We start from the raw sequence: 18620 nt of genomic DNA on the forward strand, positions 1-18620 counted from the left end.
GCAGAACCTGGTTTATCTAATGATTTTGTCACAAAGCTTGATTAGGTTTCTTTCCCAAGTAAAAATAAATATGCCTACCAAAATAATTCGTCTGACCTTCAGCTACTACAGCTATATTAAATTAAAGCAGGAAAAGAAATTTCCTTTCTGAACAAGACAGTACTTGCTGTACAAGAATGGCAAGACACCATTACAGTGAGTTTTCCTTCTATTGAAGTGTGGTATTGCAGAGGATATTTAAATAAAGTCTATTTTCCCAGGCTCCCAGGATGTAATTTGGACCAGATTTTCTAAGGACATAAGCAGAGGACTTGTTTTGTTCCTGGGAATAGTAATTATTGAATTTTTGCAAGATTATAGACCTATCTGTAAAAAAAAATTATAAATCATTTATTTCTTCTCAGTGCTGCTGCATTAGTTGAAAACAAGATTCAGCATCTTGAAGTCTTAGTGACATTTCTACTTTTAGACCTTGTGAGCTGAAGATCTGCTCATTGCAGGGATGTGTTGGGATGCCATGCTTTCATGGTAGAACAATACCAGAGGGACGGCACAGAAATCGAGTGCTTTTCTAAAACCTGAGCTTAAACTCACCACACCTCTAAATAACATCCCACTTTGTTTTATTTTTGCCTTTTAAAATTAGGTGTAAGTGCAACCTTCATGCTACTGGCTGTAAAGAAGAAAACAAAAGACTACTTTGTGAATGTGAGCATAACACAACGGGCCCAGACTGTGGAAAATGCAAGAAGAATTATCAGGGCCGACCGTGGAGCCCTGGTTCTTATCTGCCTATACCCAAGGGCACTGCTAATATCTGTAAGTAGTTCTGTATAATAAGGATATTTTATTATTACAATTCTGCCCCATATCATGACTCTGAAGGAAGAATAATGTTTGCAAAAGTTTGTCATTTCTTCTGACTCAGTGTGTATAATTGGACAAGGTGTCCATTTGTAAGTGCTAATTGTAAGTATACATCATCTGTCCTCTCACATGGCTTTAAATAACTTCCAGGAGAACCACATGTTTATATCCATAGATGCATCCCTGGACACTGCACAGAAAGGGCTAAGGAATGAAAAGATTAGGACTCTTCACATAAAAAACACACACAGATGAGAGAAAACAGTGGGAATAACTGCAGTACTGCTCCAGCCATGGTGCCCTCAGCTCTCCATTCATACATCCTTATTGTCTTGAGGTTAGTGACACTCTCAGCTCAACGTGTGAAATCCTTGCTCATTTTTTGTGCAGTTAAAGAAGGGGAGGAAAAAACACCTCAGGCCAGATTTTTCATATTACTAACTAAAGATCTAAAGGTTGGAAAACATTTCCCTGATGTTGACCTGCAGTCCAGACTCAGATGCACTCTTGTAGATCAAGTGTTGAAGAGAGAAAACGAGGGCAAAACCTGGGGTTTTACATCTGCTTGTTTCCAGCTAACAGCCACTCCACAACACACATGTGTACTGTTCCAGCACACCTCCACATTCTCCAAAGCAGGAAGTTACTGACAGCTCAGTTTCCTGGTCCTGGACAGGACTGGGCCAAAATAAAATATGGGACTGCAAAGAGAGGGCACAAAGACAAGTATGACCATCCGTTCTCCCTGTCTCACATACATGAAATATGCAGGGATTCAGAATCCCCCTGAACTGAGTCAGACTTAAATTCCTTTGAAGAAAGGACTGAAAATGAGGATACCTTTTGACAGAAGTTACTAGCTTCTTCTAAGAAACGAGTCCACAGTTTTGCCCTGATTAAAAGCAAAACATTCATTTTGAAATATTAGATATAACAATTTATTGAAAAAGTTATTTGAGAGAAACAGAGCTATGGATGCAGCTGAATGAAAAGTTTAAAACCAGGAGCAATGTGCAATGCTCAGAATGTTATCTAAGACTTCAAAGCAGCAGCTGTGAAGAATCAAAACTCAGAAATTAAGATCATAGGAAGCAGGACCTTATCAAGTAAAATGTGAGAGTAATAGACCAAGTAACAAACCATGAAGTGTGGGGGCATGAAATTATGATAAAATTCTTACTGAGCAGAAAAAAATGAACTTTCAAAAAGCAGGGAAAAACATTTTGTAAGAGTCTTCACTTTTTTTCGCCTGTTATAAAAACTGAGTGTGGCTCACAGAATTAATATTTTGTAGCTGTGTTTGGGAAATATGGTGAGATTTACCAGGTTGATTTTAGCTAAATTCACCGTGCTGTGAGTTTTACCTCATTCCCAGTCAGCTGAGCACACACCAGACAGAACAGTGGAATTAGCACCTACTGAAAGTGTCTGAAGCTTGTTAAATTAACTTTATGTTAAAACAACATCAGTGAATTTCAGCAAACATACAGTTTCATCAAAAATCAAAACGTTTTGTAAATAATAGGTAGTCATTCTGGGGATGATGGTGATGATGATAGCATCATGAAAACATAACCTTGTTTGAGCTGAAGAATACTCCACGTACCCTTAAATCCTGACTTCAGCAGTCATCAGCAGCAGGAATTTCTGGCAAACAGGAAGAAGCATGAAGGATTTCTTCTTCACTTTCTCAGTTACCATGAAATAAACTGGCTTTCTGAGCTGGACTTCTAGGGGTGCTTGCTGCTGAACAGAGAGACACCCAACTGACATAAGCTTGACCTCAGTGATACCTTATGGCAAGACATCTCCAATTTTAGTGAGACAGTGAGTGAAAGGTATTTTATTTTACTTGCCTTAAATGTTTTTCAATGGTTAAGCCAGTACCTCCTTCAATAAGGAAGGAATAAAGAAAAATGCACCTCTGTTTACATCTGTTACACCATTTATCATTGCATAGACTTGACCTTATCCACTCTTCCACTCTTTTTTTAAATGACAAAACCTGATCTCTCTCATCTTATCATAAAACCATGCCACATCTCTGGTCATCTGTGCTTTCTCTTCTGGTTCTATGATGTCATTTTTTTTATTTGGTGAGGCTAAAAGTACACATGGTATTCTAGACAGGACAACAACATGGCTCTATTATGATAACATTAAAATGTGGTTTTTTTAGATTTTGTTACTCTCTGGATCAGTCCTTGAGTCCTTTTTTTAGACTGTACCACAGTTAAAACATTTCTTCTGGCCTCAAGGCTGACTTAAATTACAGGTTACATGCTACAATAGTTAGTTCAGAAACATGATGTTTGACTTCCTGTAAAATACTTCTTGGGGCAACATTTCCTCATGGCAATTCTTGTTCAATACCATTTACTTCAGATGCTAACTGACTTTGAGAAAATTCCTCAGCAGGTGAGAATCTCTCTTTCTTTGTTGTGAACATCAGTGAAAACAATTAATTTAGTATTCAATATTAAATTAATTATTAATTAGTCATAGTATTAATAACACCTCAATTGCCTATCTTCTCAGTTATCTCTCTGGGCCTCCTGCTTCTAGTATGATTGTTTTAACAAAAAAGAAGTTCTAACTTCTGTGTCCATAGGAAGTTAATTCTTGAAATTCTGTGGTTTATATTTAAATTGGCAGATTTTATGCTTTTTTTCCCCATATCTTTCTCCATTGAGAAGACTTACACTTTTGAAGGGTATCTTTCCAAAATCATCTACATTCTGTTGTTTTGAATTTGGCATTGGGGTTTGGATTTTTTTTTTTTTTTTTTTTTTTTTTTTTTTTTTGCTTATAAGAGAGCAATTTTTATAAGTTACAAAAAAAGAGATGAGCTTCGTATGATTATTCTGAGCCTCTCATACATTTGTCTCCAGCTGCTTCCTTACTGTTTGCATGTATATCTTTTTAGATGTTCTTTTCACTTTTCCTTTATCTAACTTCCTCATTTTCGTTTCCTCGCTCTCTCAAAGTTAAATATTACTGCAGTGGATTTTTTTTTTATCCTTTTCCTTCTCAACAAGCATGTTGAGTTTCAGTCCAGAAGTGGTTCTCTGATAACTACTTCTTGAATTGTGTCCTATGCACTGCTTCAGAACTAAATCAGCTTCTCTTCTTGTGGGTTGTCTGATTCTTTGGTACAAGCAGCAATCATTTATGATATGTAAATCTTCCATTTCTTTTGTCATTTCGTGATTTAAGGCTGTATGTGTTGGAGCCTATGAAGTTATTCATTACTGTGTAAACTCTCTGCACAGCCAGTGTAATTTCACTTAACTTTTTGCCTTTATGTCACCATCTCCATCATGTGGTCAGTAATGCAAAGGTGTTGTACTCTCCCTAGTCAGGTGTGGATACTGAAATAGCTCCTGGAACATGTTGATAGAAATAACTTCCCTTCATATATTACTTCAGTTTTCTGGGGGCACTTTGTATAATCCAGTAATACAGTGTTCCTCTGATACTTCTCCTTCCTCTAATTTTCAAAGACCATTTTTCATCTAAGACCAAATTATTTAAAAATTTAAATATGTTTGAAGTTTACATGAATATGCTTAAAGATACGCTTTAAAATAGTTGTATAAATGAAACACTCTGAATTTTTTTTTCTTCTTTCCACAAAATTAAAAGATACTCTTTCTTGAGATGCTCGGAATTTGTGAAATTCGTTCAGATTCAACAAGAAGCCTAATGTCTATTTCCAAATCTTTCCCAGCTGGAACTTCTGTTATTTCCATTGCTCTGTTTCTGCCATTTTTTCTGGCCAATAAGACTTCATCATACCTTTTCAAGCTACAGCTCCTGAACAGAAGACCATTCCAGGTTATTCTGTAGTCATAGCGGAAACCTTGACACAAAGCTGTTTTCTTTATCCATTTATTTCTTCACCATTTTAAGTCACCCTGAGTTTTTCAGGAGAATGCAAAACATTTTTCCATGCTTTACTGTGAAGGACAGCAAGTACTCTGTTGTTTACTGGCACTAACAATATTTCTCCATTTGTCTCCACACAACATTTATTTTATATTTCCACTCTATCTTATTGACTATTTTGTGATTACATTCATTCCCTTGTGCTGCCACATTCTATAGATAGTTTTTTCTGCAATATGTTTTGACACACAAAGCGAACTTATTGAATTTCTCTCTACTTGGTATTACAGGATAGCTTTTCTCCTCAGCAGTTGTATGAGTCTGACAGCACTAGCCCTTTTCTTCCTCCTGTTGTTTAGATCATCTTTGGCACTTAGGTTCTTTGCTACATCAGACAGAGCTGTCTCAGACTGCACTGAGCTGCCCTGCATCAAAGCCTGCTCGCTTTGTGTCAGTCCCTTCACCACCAATAACCTGTACCAAAAGTGCCCCACACTCAGCAGAACCCCCTCCCAGCTGTTACATGACTTTCCTAATTCATAGTTCAACATGAAACAAAGGATTGATCAGGACATGGGAAACATTGGTGGTTCTTTTCAGTCAAGAGTCAGGCAGACAGTCTCAGTTTACCAAATTTCTCCTGCAGTGGGTCCCCCTCCCATGGTACAGCCTCTGTCTCAGCAGCACAGCCTTAAACCTCCTTGAAAGGCAAAAGACTTAAAAGGCATGAGTGCAGCACAGCTGCCACAGAAACAATTTCTGGCAAAACATATGGCACCTCCTGAAGTGCACTGGTATTACACTCATTGATGTTCAGTTTTCCCCATAAATACTTGCTGACACCAAGCCATCTTGAAGGACCTGCATAAGTAAAGTTGTCCAAGATGTTGTGCTTTCTAATCAGGAATCCAGGTAACAAGGATCCCCCTAACTGAAAGGATCACACATCCTGCTTTCCAGTCAAAGCAGACTCATAAACTAGACAGTGTCCCCTTTTCTAATGGCCCATTCTCCCAAGTAACTAGAAATTTTCCAGTGCCTTCTTCGTGACTTGATTTGAAGGAATGGGACACTTATGTTGAAGTTATAAAATATTGCTCCTTGATGCTTTTGACAATCTGTTTCAAAGAGAAAAAGGAAGATATCAATCAGTAAGTTACAAAACAGCAAAGCTTCATATTGCTCCTATTTTATATTACATATTAATATTAGTCCATGAAGCTTACAGAAGGTATAAAGCCACAGGAACATGTCACACTAAAGGCTGGGAAACCTAGTGTGAGGACAAAACTGCAGTGTATCAAGAACATTCAGGTAAACAGGAGTGTCAGGAAAAACTGAAAAATCTGCAACTGATAAACTCATTTTCCTTCAACTGGGTATCCAGTGCAATAGCCAGCAAAACATTGCAGGTACATACCTAAAAACAATGCATTATAAATAACATGGTGTATTTTTTTTAAATAGGGCTTGAAAAATTATTCTTCAGCACTCTACCCTCTTGCATGACCCTGCTGAGCTGGTTGTTTGTGCTGGCTGTGGTGACATCTGTTGCTGGGAAATGAATTGTTTCTGTACATCACTGGTTTCAAACAACTCTATTTTTGCCATATACAGTGAAAAGGTGAAATGAAAGAGACTTCTGGTCCTTAAGCAGCAGCAGCATGGGAAGGCAAAGTGTCTCTTTCAGGATATTCAAAGTGCCAGAAACAGTCTGAGTTTCAGGCTTTGCAAGTTTCTAATATTCTATCAATAAATTATGATTACTTGAAAAAAAAAATCTTTTGATCTCACTGGGTGTTTCCTAGACAGAGTTTTCAATACTGGTTTGGACTCACTAAAACATAACATGAAGAGTCCAAATTTTAAAAGATGTTACCCAATAAAACAATAACTATTTCCACTGTCCCATTTATTTCTGGTGGTATCGCTTGGGAAAGCAGAGGTGAGGGATAAGAAACTTCATCAAAGCAGTTCCTTTTCTATTAATTCAATCTATACAGAGGAACAACTGCAAAATTAACAGTAGCAGGAGTTCTGGGGCTCTTGGAATGAAACAGATGAAATTCCCAAAGAATTTTCTTTGACTGTGTGTAATCTTTTGTCTGAATACAGGTTTAACAATCCATGAAAAGTTTGCTCCTGTGATCATAATGATCACTCCCTTTGAGGGATTACAAGACACCAGTATCATCGAGCTTCTCAGGGCTTTAAATTGCTAGAGAATTCAGAAGTTCTGAAATTGATGCTGAGCATCTGATATTGCAATCATCGCTCAATAGAAGAGCTGCAAAGGGAAGAAAGACTCACTGCAGGGAGTGCTGTCATGCTGCAGGGCAGATATTCTAGCAAAAGATCGGATGAAGCATTAACATCCCTGCTCTGACTCTGCTATGAAAAGCTCTATATTTTGTTCCTGCTTAAGAGTCCTGCCAGAAGCACATGCGGGCGTTGACAATGGAGGTGCTAAGAGGGGCTGCAGGGTATGACCTGCCCTGACACTGGAAGCAGCAGTGTGGTCCTTCTCACCAAAAGCTTGATCCATTTCTTTGTGTTAGGGATTTCACACTGACACAAACTAGAGACAGAATCAAAAACTTGCTTTCTTTGCTAGCATCTGATTTGCTTTTTTCTTCATCTCAATAGCCAGCTCCATGGTAGCTAAGAGCTAAAACAACCCATTTCTGGAAGTAGGGGAAATGAGAAAATTACAGGGCAGATGCAGAAGATCATACGAAAGGAAAACACCAGATTTTTTTCCTCTCAAGTAATGCATATATATTTAGATGCACTTACAGTGAACATGTAATATACCAAACCACCGCCCTCAAGTCAAGTCAAAAATAATAAATAGTATTAGTGACTTTCTCCTGCAATATTTGCAATTTCAGGGGCAGTACCAACCTCTGAACTTACTTTGCATGCTTTACTTGATATCCCTTCACTTTAAATCTATTACCATTAATAAACGTCCCAGCGATTTCAACTGGAAGATAATTTCGGGTGAACAGTGCTCTGGTTTAACAACTGAATAGGTGTAAATTCAATCCCTTATTGTACCTTGTTCAACAGAATTGTCCATCAAAGGAGGCCTGCTCACAGATTTCAGTACAAGGCTGACTGGAAACTGTCCATGCCATGTAACAGACCAAGTTCAAGCCAAGGGCCAGCAGTGGTGGGATGACCCCGCAGCCTGTGGTTGTCCCCAGCAGTGCAGGGATGACCCCACAGCCTGTGGTTGTCCCCAGCAGTGCAGGGATGACCCCACAGCCTGTGGTTGTCCCCAGCAGTGCAGGGATGACCCCACAGCCTGTGGTTGTCCCCAGCAGTGGTGACACGGGCAGAGCCCTGTGCTCAGGCCTGCCTCCACACTAACAGAGAGGGAGAGCAGAATCACACCTCCTGTGCCTGATTACCTAAGGACTTGCACCAAATCCAGCTCAGCTGAATTCAAGAGCTAGCCTCAATATGTAACTCCAGATCTCGCACAAACACTTCTTCTAAGAATAATTTCCCCATCATATGTGCAGTTTTCACAGAGTGTTAATAGACCCTGCTTCGTGGCCCTACATAACCAGCTCCTTTCCAGACAAACACAGAAGTGTCATTCTCACTCTCTTTGGTAAGAAGGGCATAAAGTACTGCACTATCAAGGCCAGTCACCTCTCACAGGGATACCTGCTAGTACAAAAAACCAGTCTGGTTACAGAGGACCGCACCAACTAAGAAACTCTGTACAGAAATAGCAAAACAGCTTTTGAAACAGAACCTGAAGATATCTTTGCAAGGTTAATACAGAGCCCTCAGGCTAGCAGGCATCTTGTGTTCATTATTCTCTGCCCAGGAAGCATTTATCACTATGAATTCATTGAAAATTTTGACGTACGATAATGTGAGGCAAGCAGACTTGCAGGAAAACCTCTTCCTTTGCTACAATCTGTTCAGGAGAGAAAAGAAAGGATATTTGTATATGTGTGTAGGAGACAGAGAGGTTTGAGGCAGGGGAGTATACCCAGAGGAAATACAAATACCATTTCACAGCGCAAGTGTGAGTGTGAGAACACAGTTTTTGTCTTTTGTCTAATATTTGTGTAGGTTCCATGAGTGTATAAAGGAAAACTAATCCTGCTAATTTAAACCAGCTACAATGACTTGCAAAAATTTAAACAAGCTGCTATTGAAACTTCAGGGGAAAATATTTTAAAATAGATTGTCTTTTTGCCATTTAAAATAAGGGGATAGGCATTCTCTTTAATGATCTTAACCAAAAAAAGCACTTTTTGTTACTATTAGAACTATGACCACATTGTTCTATTATGATGATATTTGCATTTAGCTTTCAGCTTTTTCATGGTGCTAAAATTTTGGAAAATACACGTTCATCTCAGCAGAAGTAGAAATAATTAAGTTTGCAAGCAGTGTCTGAGTGTGGGGCTGGGTGAGCAGCAGGTGCTGTCCATGGTGCTCTGCCAGGCCACGGCTGCCGTAGGATACAAAACCTGGGAGCTGCAATTCTGACGTGTGCCTCAGGATTGATGTGGTGAAACATAAACAGTCTAGCTTTGGTCCCCATTCTGCAAATTCTCTTACTTCAGCATTGTCTTAGCCATGCCACAAGTTAAGATTTTTCCCAGCTTGTCTCTGCAACCTTGCTTACATTGAATATCATTTATTCTCAAGACATTCCTTCACTTAACTGCAGAGTGAGGTCCATGCCATCTCCAAGTAAGGGAGAACTTTAAGATAGATACTGAAAGAAGTGTAGCAGATGTTTAATGGAGAAACAGACAGATTTCTGCAACAAAATGCATGACACAAAAGTCAATAAAACTTTAAAAAGGCAAACTGTATTTAAGGAAGAGGATGCAAATATCCAGGATTTCAATACTGATCTGCAGTTTCTGACTAATGCAAGTGATAAGCCACAGTCCCATAAACAATGGCATTTAATCTTTAAAAAATGGCATTTCAACAAAGATTTCATATCCATGGTTTTGTGCTACACACAAAGCCTAATTTCAGGGCAGACCTGACAAGAAGGTAGTTCTTGGGATTGCATTATACAGCATGAGATCCCACACTGCTTATCCAGTGAAGGAGTTTTACTCCTTAACAGCCCCACCTATTAGGGTAAATTGCACCTGTCTCTGGAATGGTTTCCTTGCATTAATTCAGTTTAGGAATTGAAATGAACACAGGAAAAAAAATAAATCAATGAGAGGCTTAATCAATATGGCCAACCTACTGCATTAGATTGTTTCACTCAATTACATTTCTTTTACATAGCTTAATTTAGATAACTGTCAGGTAAAAGAGGGAAAAATAGTTCTACACAATTAATGCAACAGAAGGTACCAACTGATTTAAGCAGCTGGCCAAAGCAGTTAGCAATGCATCTATCCCTTGGTTAAATTGCTCTCCTGGATCTGCATAATACATGCATGACTGATATTTTTATCTAGAGCATTAAACCTAATGGCTGGTTAGTTGAAATACAAAACTGTTCTGAACAAATTCATGAAGTTAAGAGAGCTGGTATAGATCCCATCTGTCAATGCATTTTAGTGGTCCCTGCAGCCCCATACTGAAAAATCTAAAAGACTCTGCATTTACCAAGGACTGGGCATGTAATGGCAGATGCTTGAGTTTAACTGTGTATTGATAAAGTATTCTGAAGATGTTTTCAGAATATTAGGTGTAATAGCTCGGCCAGCTACAGCAAACAGCTAACTACACTTCTTTGTGTTTTCTTTCTCTGCAGGTATACCCAGTATTTCCAGTATTGGTAGTAAGTAATAAAACCAGTATTGTTTTGCATTGTCATTCAGCTTCATGGATCTGATTTCCCAACATCCCTTTCTGGTGTAGATATTGTTTCTCTGACAGCATGCCCGGTGGTGCAGGGGCTGTGTATTGGCCTTCCTCTCTGGCATTAACATGTAACTGTTATTACATGGTCAGAGACAATGTCACTCCTTGCATCTGCATTCAGCCCCAGATTGTCTGATCGATTCTTATCAGCAGATGAGCACTGAGTCCTATAAAACTAGTGTGACACAAAGAATTAAGACACTGTTGCAGAGAAAAGATTTGTTGAGCATTTTGAAGAAGTGTTTGCTAATAACAGAAATATAGGACCAATAATTTTCATGCATGTATATGTGTGTGTAAATTCAAAGAGCAAATGGAAAAGTTTATAAATGGAATAGCTTTCATTTCTATGAAGTAGATTAGCAAATGCAGCGTATCTGCTGGAATCTGCATTAACTCTAGCAGGCTTTGAACTCGGCTTTACTCCACAAAATAAATAGAATTGTGTTCCTTCACAGAAAAATGCTTGCCCGTATGTAATCAAAGTAGCAAAATACAACTCTTAAACTGTAACAAAATCATGACACTGTTATGTAAAGAACTACTATATATCAATGAAATAGATATTAGTGAAACAAAACACGCGAAGAGACCAAGCGCACAGCAGCTGAGCTGTGAGCCTCGGCTGCGTTCCACAGCTGAGGAGTGCGCACAGTCATGGCGCGTTAGTTAATTGCCAATAAAGCAGGGAGGGAGAAATGGGATCCTGCTGTGGCTCAGGGAAGGAATATTCCCCACAGCCTCAGCTTTGCAAATACTTTGGACACAACTTGCATAATACAGGACAATCACGGTTATAAAATATCACCGTTGTTAAATGCAATTTGCCATACCTGGTATCCAAGTCAAAAGTTTTTAACAATTCGGGTAAAACTGTCTCACTTCTTATGATGCAGTGTCAGGACTATCAATTTATAATCAACTCTGTTTACTTAAGCTCATGAATAGCACTGATTTGTTAAGCTCTAGACAGGCAAGTTAAATGCCATCAGAACTATCTCCCTTGCAAGTGCAAGCAGTATTAGCAGCTGAATGCCACAGCATCTGTTTTCTGCTTTAAATAGAAAAACAGCATCAATGACAATAATGTGCAAATGAAAGCCTTCAATCTTAATAATGTCATTTGCCTGCTCTAGTGTCTCCTCTGGTATTTGCACGCCTGCAGATTCATAGCGATGTGCTGTTTTCAAAACTTTGTGTTTATACATGTTTGATTACCAAAAAAACCTAACTAAATGAAAAAGAATAAGTTTATGTCACCGTTCTCAGAAATATTCCTGGCATTAATAACAGAAATGGGATGAATGGGAAATAGTTCTTTGGAGTTTGATTGTGCTATAGTTTCTTAGTACTACTGTGTTGCATGGTCTATATGGTTGTGTTTTCACTTCACCCTCCATACAGCCTTCGTCACCACATCTACCATTTCTGAGCATCAGCAGATGTTGGCCTTTGAAAACTTAATAGGGAAACTCAAATACCTTTTGAACAATGGTGAGCTGAAAGGATGCATTGTTGACCTCTTTGTATTTTACACTGGCATGATTAGTTCAGTTTATTTATTACAAACGGAGAAAATTCTGTTTAACATTCTACAGGAAATGCAAGAGTTTCTGCAAATCTATGTTTTATCTTTAGTCTGCTGTAAATGTCTTGGGATAATATGGGGTAGAATTCAACATGTTTCTTTGTCTACCTGAAAAGGGTGAAGTATGAGCATCTCTTCATGAGCACAAGTAAATACTGATACTCTGCTTGCTTTTTCCATGTGATTTTTCTTAAATAGCTCAGGGGAGAAATAACTCTGCTTGCTTAATGTTCTAAACACCTTTCCTATAACATAGGAATAGCAGAACTTTTGTTAAACAAGGACAGAATCCATACATTTATCCTGTTCTCAAAGAGAATGTAACAGAAGTCCAATTAACACACCAAACCAAACAAGATTAATTAGTCATAGCTGCTTTAATGGATTCTGCATGATTTTTGTTTTGTCTATGCTAACACAGCATTTGTTTTCATATCAGCAGAGTTTTTCCCCATCTGGGGGCAGGAAGTTACTCTCGGGAGATAGAGTTTGGGTTTCATTTTGCCTGGCAGCAAACACCTACAGAGGGTATTGGCTGTTGTGTGCTCCCAGCTTTTTCTAGTTTATAAGGAGGAAGGGGTTGGGGCAGGTGGGTTAGAAACACTAAACTTCCAGCATGCAAAGAAGATGCCATCTCAAGCAATGTTCATTTGACACTTTTTTGATACTGCAATGAAAGCCAGCAAAGAATAAAATACATTCACCTGTGTGCACATATATGTATTATTCTCTATTTTCATTTTTTTACCGCAAAGGATTTTGTATTAAAGCAGCTTAGCACTAAAATTTGAACACAAAAAAACAGTGGTCATTAGTAAACATCCTTTCTGATCATCTAGAAGAAAACAAAGCAAACAAAACAAAACAAAAAAAAAAACCAAAAACAAAAAACAAAAAAAAAAAAAAAAACCCAGAGCTTTCCCATTAAGGTCATTTGTACCTGCTGTTGTCTGTTAGTTGAATAATAGGTTCTCTGATCATTTCCAGCATTCTTGATTACAATGCTGACTCTTTCAGCATTTTTCAGCCATGTCTGAAAAAATACTGGTGAAAGTGTTAGCAATTAATGAGTCCCAAAACAATTTCATAATTTTAAGTAATGCTTATATACAGTATGCAAACATTCTGAAAACTGCATTATTTTACTTGCTAAAATAATGATTGTACAATTTTACATAGAGCAGTGCATCAAAATGTTCATTATTGTGACCAAATACCAACATTACTAATCTGTACATGTACGCCTTCAAAGTTGAGTCTTCTAAACGATTGCTTCTTTTTTTCTGTAAAGCATAACTCCACTAATTATGCTAAACAGTTTGTTATAGAGGGTATAATTAGATAGAGGATAAGATAGACATGATGTGCAAATAGCTCTGTGTGGGCGATTATCACCTTAAAGCCTGCTGCTGGCAGATGAGTCAGAGTTTAGAGACAGACCATGCACCCAAGTGCAAGATGCAGTCACAATAACCAAACAGTATTTTCTGCTTTGTTCTCTATATTTTTGTTCTTCCTTATAGTCAATTTTAATTTACGAGATTTTTTTTTAATTATAATGAATGCAAGATGAAGTTAAAAAAATACTGAATGGGCACTTCCTTATTTGATTGTTTTCTTAACGTTGAAAAATACTCGTAGGTATTTTTCTGGAACTAAAACAGTGTCTGGATGTGTGTACCTTTATTTGTTTTTCACATTTGTAATGAAATTCTAATGTGGTAAATATATATCTTAAAAGGTGGCGAGAGCAAATACTAGTGGATTTTTTTTCTTTTTTAATAACAACACAAAGTATTTTGGACCTGATTTTGCCCTTTTCCAGTTACCAAGAAGTTCTCTTTTTAAATCTTCAGTCATGTGAGCAAAGCCATTACCATGCCAAGCTCTGGACTAGAGTCTATACCTAACACATGTCAGCAGGGCATAAACATGCATAACTAGGATGTACATTACTTTTCTATTATTATTTGAGGTCAGGTTTTACAGAAAGCTGTACTGTTGAGGGACCATTAAGATATTTTTCTCCTTAAAACATTCAAATATTGTCTTCAGACTGTATCTATTATTTTGGACATATAAGCAAAATGTTCTCATTTCAATTTAATTTTTTCCAAATCTGACCTTCTAAAATAATATTGTTAATCAGGCTTCCAGTCTAAGGCAATCACCTTATCTAGATAACTGATTATAATATCAAGCCAGTATTTGTTTTCCCTCCTTTAATGCTTTGAAGCTCTTGGAATCTTTTGCTTTAAAAATTAGATTTTGCACTATATTAAAACATTACTGAGCTGAAAGAAAATACAAACGGCCTTTGTGGTATGATGTGCTCATTTGAATACTGGATCTGAGAGAAATTTACATTCCAAATAATTCCATTACAGATAGTTGTACCTGGTAGGAGTCCCAGCAAAGCCATTTTCCTGCTGTATAGCTAGGGTGTGACCCCTGAAGGTGAGGAAACAGAACTGAGCCCAGCACGGAGCAGAAACTGCCTCTCTGCTAAAATTGCTGTGACAAATATATAAATAAATCAAGTGATTTCAAGGGCAGGGTCAGAAACCACCAGTGCTGCCCCAGGGAGCACCTGCCAGGTCCTTGGGATGGGATTTGGGGGAGCCTTCGTTTCAGTTTTGGTTTTGCCAGATCCACCAATTTTAACAGATAAGAAGAGCTGTGCTCAGCAGTCTCAGACACAGCCACTGACAGTTTAGAGTTGTTTCTCACTCTTCTTTCCAGTTTTCCACCATCATCTTGAGTTAGTTTAAATCAGTCTATCAATCACATAGTGTTTTCAATGCTTTTTTGATTTGCTGCAATATATAGAGAACTACTCAGTTCATAGTTATCTTCCTTTTAACATTAATAAATAATGCAGTGATAGAATACTCTAGAAAATATGTCAACATTCCAATATGTACCATGGTACACATGCAAAACACATGGCACTTGCAATATGCAAGTTGGGCTCAGTTACTCAAGAAAGTTTATAGAGAGTAGACACGACCCAAAATGATATTTTAAAATCTAATGATCTATACAACTTGGGGAGAAATCGCCAGAAAAAAAATGCATTTCTATGTTACCCTCTCATCTTTTTCTTTCTGTTCCTTAAGACATGTAATCAATTTATTTCACAAACTAAAGAAAAGAATGAGATTTCCAAATCAGCATAGTGATTTTAAAAAGCAAATCTTGATTTACTGTTCATCAGCTGGGAATTACTGTATAGTAATTCTGGGTGATCAGACAATTTTAACATTTTTATAGGAAAAAGCAGAACCAGTCCAAATGAAAAATAACAACACAACCCCTGCAAACTATCAACAAAGTAATTTGTTTTTTCATGAGAAGGTACCTAAATGTTTCATTCCAATAATACTTGAATTCATTGTGCACTTCTACAAACATTTAAATGGAAATACTTAAAATTGAAGAATTCCCTCAGCCCTCACTATTTTGAGAATCAGCCAAAAATTTGTTCAAATCAGTGGTATCTTTTTTCTGATATCTGAAGGTTTCCAGAGATGGATCCTTGGATTATTTTTTTAAACCTCTGAAAAGATCACTTTCTTTTTTACTCTACAAGTGGACACATAAAGGACTAATTACATTTAAATTCTTCCAACAGTTATAAAAGCTGTTATGGCTGAGGAGCTACCATAAAACAACCACATCTTCACATTTATGCAGAATTCTCCTTTCTTCAAAGGAACAGGTATGAAACTTCCTACGTTGCTCCAAGAAAGATTGCCTAATATCGGCCAAGTATTTTTTTAACTTAATAAAATAAAGGGTGATTTAAAAAATCAGCATTTCTCTCTTTCAGTGATTTAGATTTTGCAGTTTAATGAAAGTGCTAAAAGGCAAATTTTATGTGAGGTAGATTATCATAGCTTCCAAAAGACCAAAGGAGATAGAAATGCTGTAACAATGATATGATGATTGCAAGTAGTGGTGGAATACAATTTGATATAAACACACTTGATTACTCCAGCAGCTACTAAATCTGCCACTGATTTCGGTGAGCATTATTTCTTTAAAATCCTATTTTTTTTTTTGTTCAATATTAGCACCTAAAACAACTGTCATAAGTCCACTGTCCTCAGCAGGCATCTCTAATTGAGAACAGCTATTTACTGCTGCCTACTCATGGTTTAAAATAGGTAGCAGCAAGGCCAGCTTTCTGTGGCTAGAGACATGAAGTTCTACTGAATCATTACATTTACACTGATACACATTTAATTATTTTTTTTTTTAATAGAAAGAAAGTTAGAAAACATCTTAATCAGCATATCTCACAGGGGTTCCCTATTGTTATTAAAAATTAAATTAATAATGATAGTTGCCAACACAAGTGCTCCCTGTCTGCCACTAGTAAGCATTATTTAAGACTTAGAGATTTATGGGTAGTAATTTCCAGCAGCTGCAGTGTCTGTGGGCTGGGCCAGCAGGATCACTTGAGGGGGTGATCAGGCACTGTCAGCTGCAGCGGAGAATTCCTGCGCTCCCTCACCCCTGCCCTCATCCCTGAGCAGGGACAGCCCCTCTCACTGGGAATACACTTTCATTTTACTGCCAGCTCACTACTTGGTTGGAGTGAGAAACCAACAAAATGCCCATTAATTTCTGCCAAGATCGTGACAGGTTTTTTTCATGTGCAGCTGTCGAGTTGGAATTAGGCTGAAACTACCCATTCACTTCCTTTATTTCCCCCATTTGAAGCCATGATACAGCCCATGGTGCAGACTGCACTTCCAGTGAATATTTGAGACAGATTTTCTTCATTTAATATTGGAAGTAATTCTGATACTGTATGTCAGGGAGAAAATAAAAGAATATTGGGAGGAGAAAAAGGAAATTATCATACATCTAATAAGTATAATGCAGTAAGTTTTTCCTTACTTCATGAAAGCAAAATTTTTTTCCAATACTAACTTTCTACATATGATTGGCTTTGGAACAATAGTAACTAAAAATGCAGAAATGTCCAATGCAAATTTAAAATGTTATATTTGATTTTTCCTCAGTCACACAGATTGCATACCTCCACTCTTAAAGATGTCTACAATAGTTTCACTTTTAAATAATAATACTCAAACTTACATTCAGAAACTCTTTCACATTTCTTAGCCTTGCTTGCTCAGACGAACTGTCATGAAATATTTTACAGTAGATTGAAATAGCTCATCTTATAGAACACCTACCCCAAGATTCATTTATTATTCTGGTAAATAATGACTGTAATTACAAGATGCAGTTTCCATGCATGGAACTGTTCTGGAAAAGCTTGGTTTATCTAGTCAACTTCTCTATAAATAAAGCCCTTGGTGGTAATCACCAAGGACTAGAAATATTTTCACAGGTTGCTGTGAAAGAATAACTAGCTGCTAAATGAATCTTCCCAGTGTCGGTTCAAGGGATGACTCATCTGCTCCAGTGTACATGTGGGAATGACATCCAACATCTTTGGACTTGGATATCTCACCTACCTTTTCAGATAAAGCATTTCAAGTCATTGCCATTAAAAAAAAACATTCAAAGACACAAAGAAAGATGTTTAACAAGAAACCTGTAATCTTGATGGAAATACAGACCATGAATAAAGGATATGAGTAAAAGATATCCTCTTTACCAAAGACAAAAAAAGCACATAACAGAATCATTAAGTCTAAGGAGCATTAACCACATTACCAAGCAGCAGCTGGTTTCAGCTGGATATGACCTTCAACAACCTCATCTAACTTTTAAAATTGACCCTGCCATAAGCAAACTGTGGAAATAAATCACCTCCAGAAGTCCTTCCTAATATGGTTATAATTATCAGTAATAACCAGTAATAATCACTAGTAATAATACTTAAATGGTAATCTCCAGGCACTGTAAATATGCTCTTTATTGTTTTGGGTGCCCATTAAAAAACTCAGTTCACTGTTATCTAATTTAAAGGGTCATGGAATTTTTAATTATTTTGCAGTAAGTCACAACCTCCATTTTAAGTAACTTTGCTAAAACAAGCAGAGATCTAAAACATTTATAGAATTTCTAAGAAATTGTATATGACTTTTTTTCTGCCTTACAAGGTATGATTTTACTTGGATATTATATTAGTCAGAGAAATCATAATCAGGATAAATTATTAATTAAATATAATTGGTTATATCTGTTTGATTATATAAAGTATCTGATTTACTACATAGGAGCTATCGTTTATGAAATTACACATTCCAGAGGGTTAGTCCTAAGCATTACAAAGTTATTTGACACTATTAATTTTACTTCTGGTAATACCTAGGCCTTTTCAGTTGAAGACCACTATACATGGGAATTTTTATAGCAGGTGTGCCACACTGTACTCAACAACACAAGCAGGATATTGGAAGCTCCAGTCTGAAATATGACC

At 37.3% G+C, this 18620-nt stretch overlaps 1 protein-coding gene across 1 annotated transcript in view; it reads left to right on the forward strand.

Moving 5' to 3' along the window:
* NTNG1 (netrin G1) overlaps positions 1-18620 on the forward strand; it is a 140432-nt gene that overhangs the window by 83103 nt on the left and 38709 nt on the right. The window contains exons 3-4 of the mRNA XM_041420701.1: positions 647-819; positions 10517-10543. Coding sequence (XP_041276635.1) covers positions 647-819; positions 10517-10543 — 200 coding nt within the window. The remainder of the gene's footprint in view (positions 1-646; positions 820-10516; positions 10544-18620) is intronic.

The sequence above is a fragment of the Onychostruthus taczanowskii genome, unplaced genomic scaffold (assembly GCF_017590055.1).
Source record: "Onychostruthus taczanowskii isolate IOZ18803 unplaced genomic scaffold, ASM1759005v1 scaffold65, whole genome shotgun sequence".
Classification (NCBI taxonomy): Eukaryota; Metazoa; Chordata; class Aves; order Passeriformes; family Passeridae; genus Onychostruthus; species Onychostruthus taczanowskii.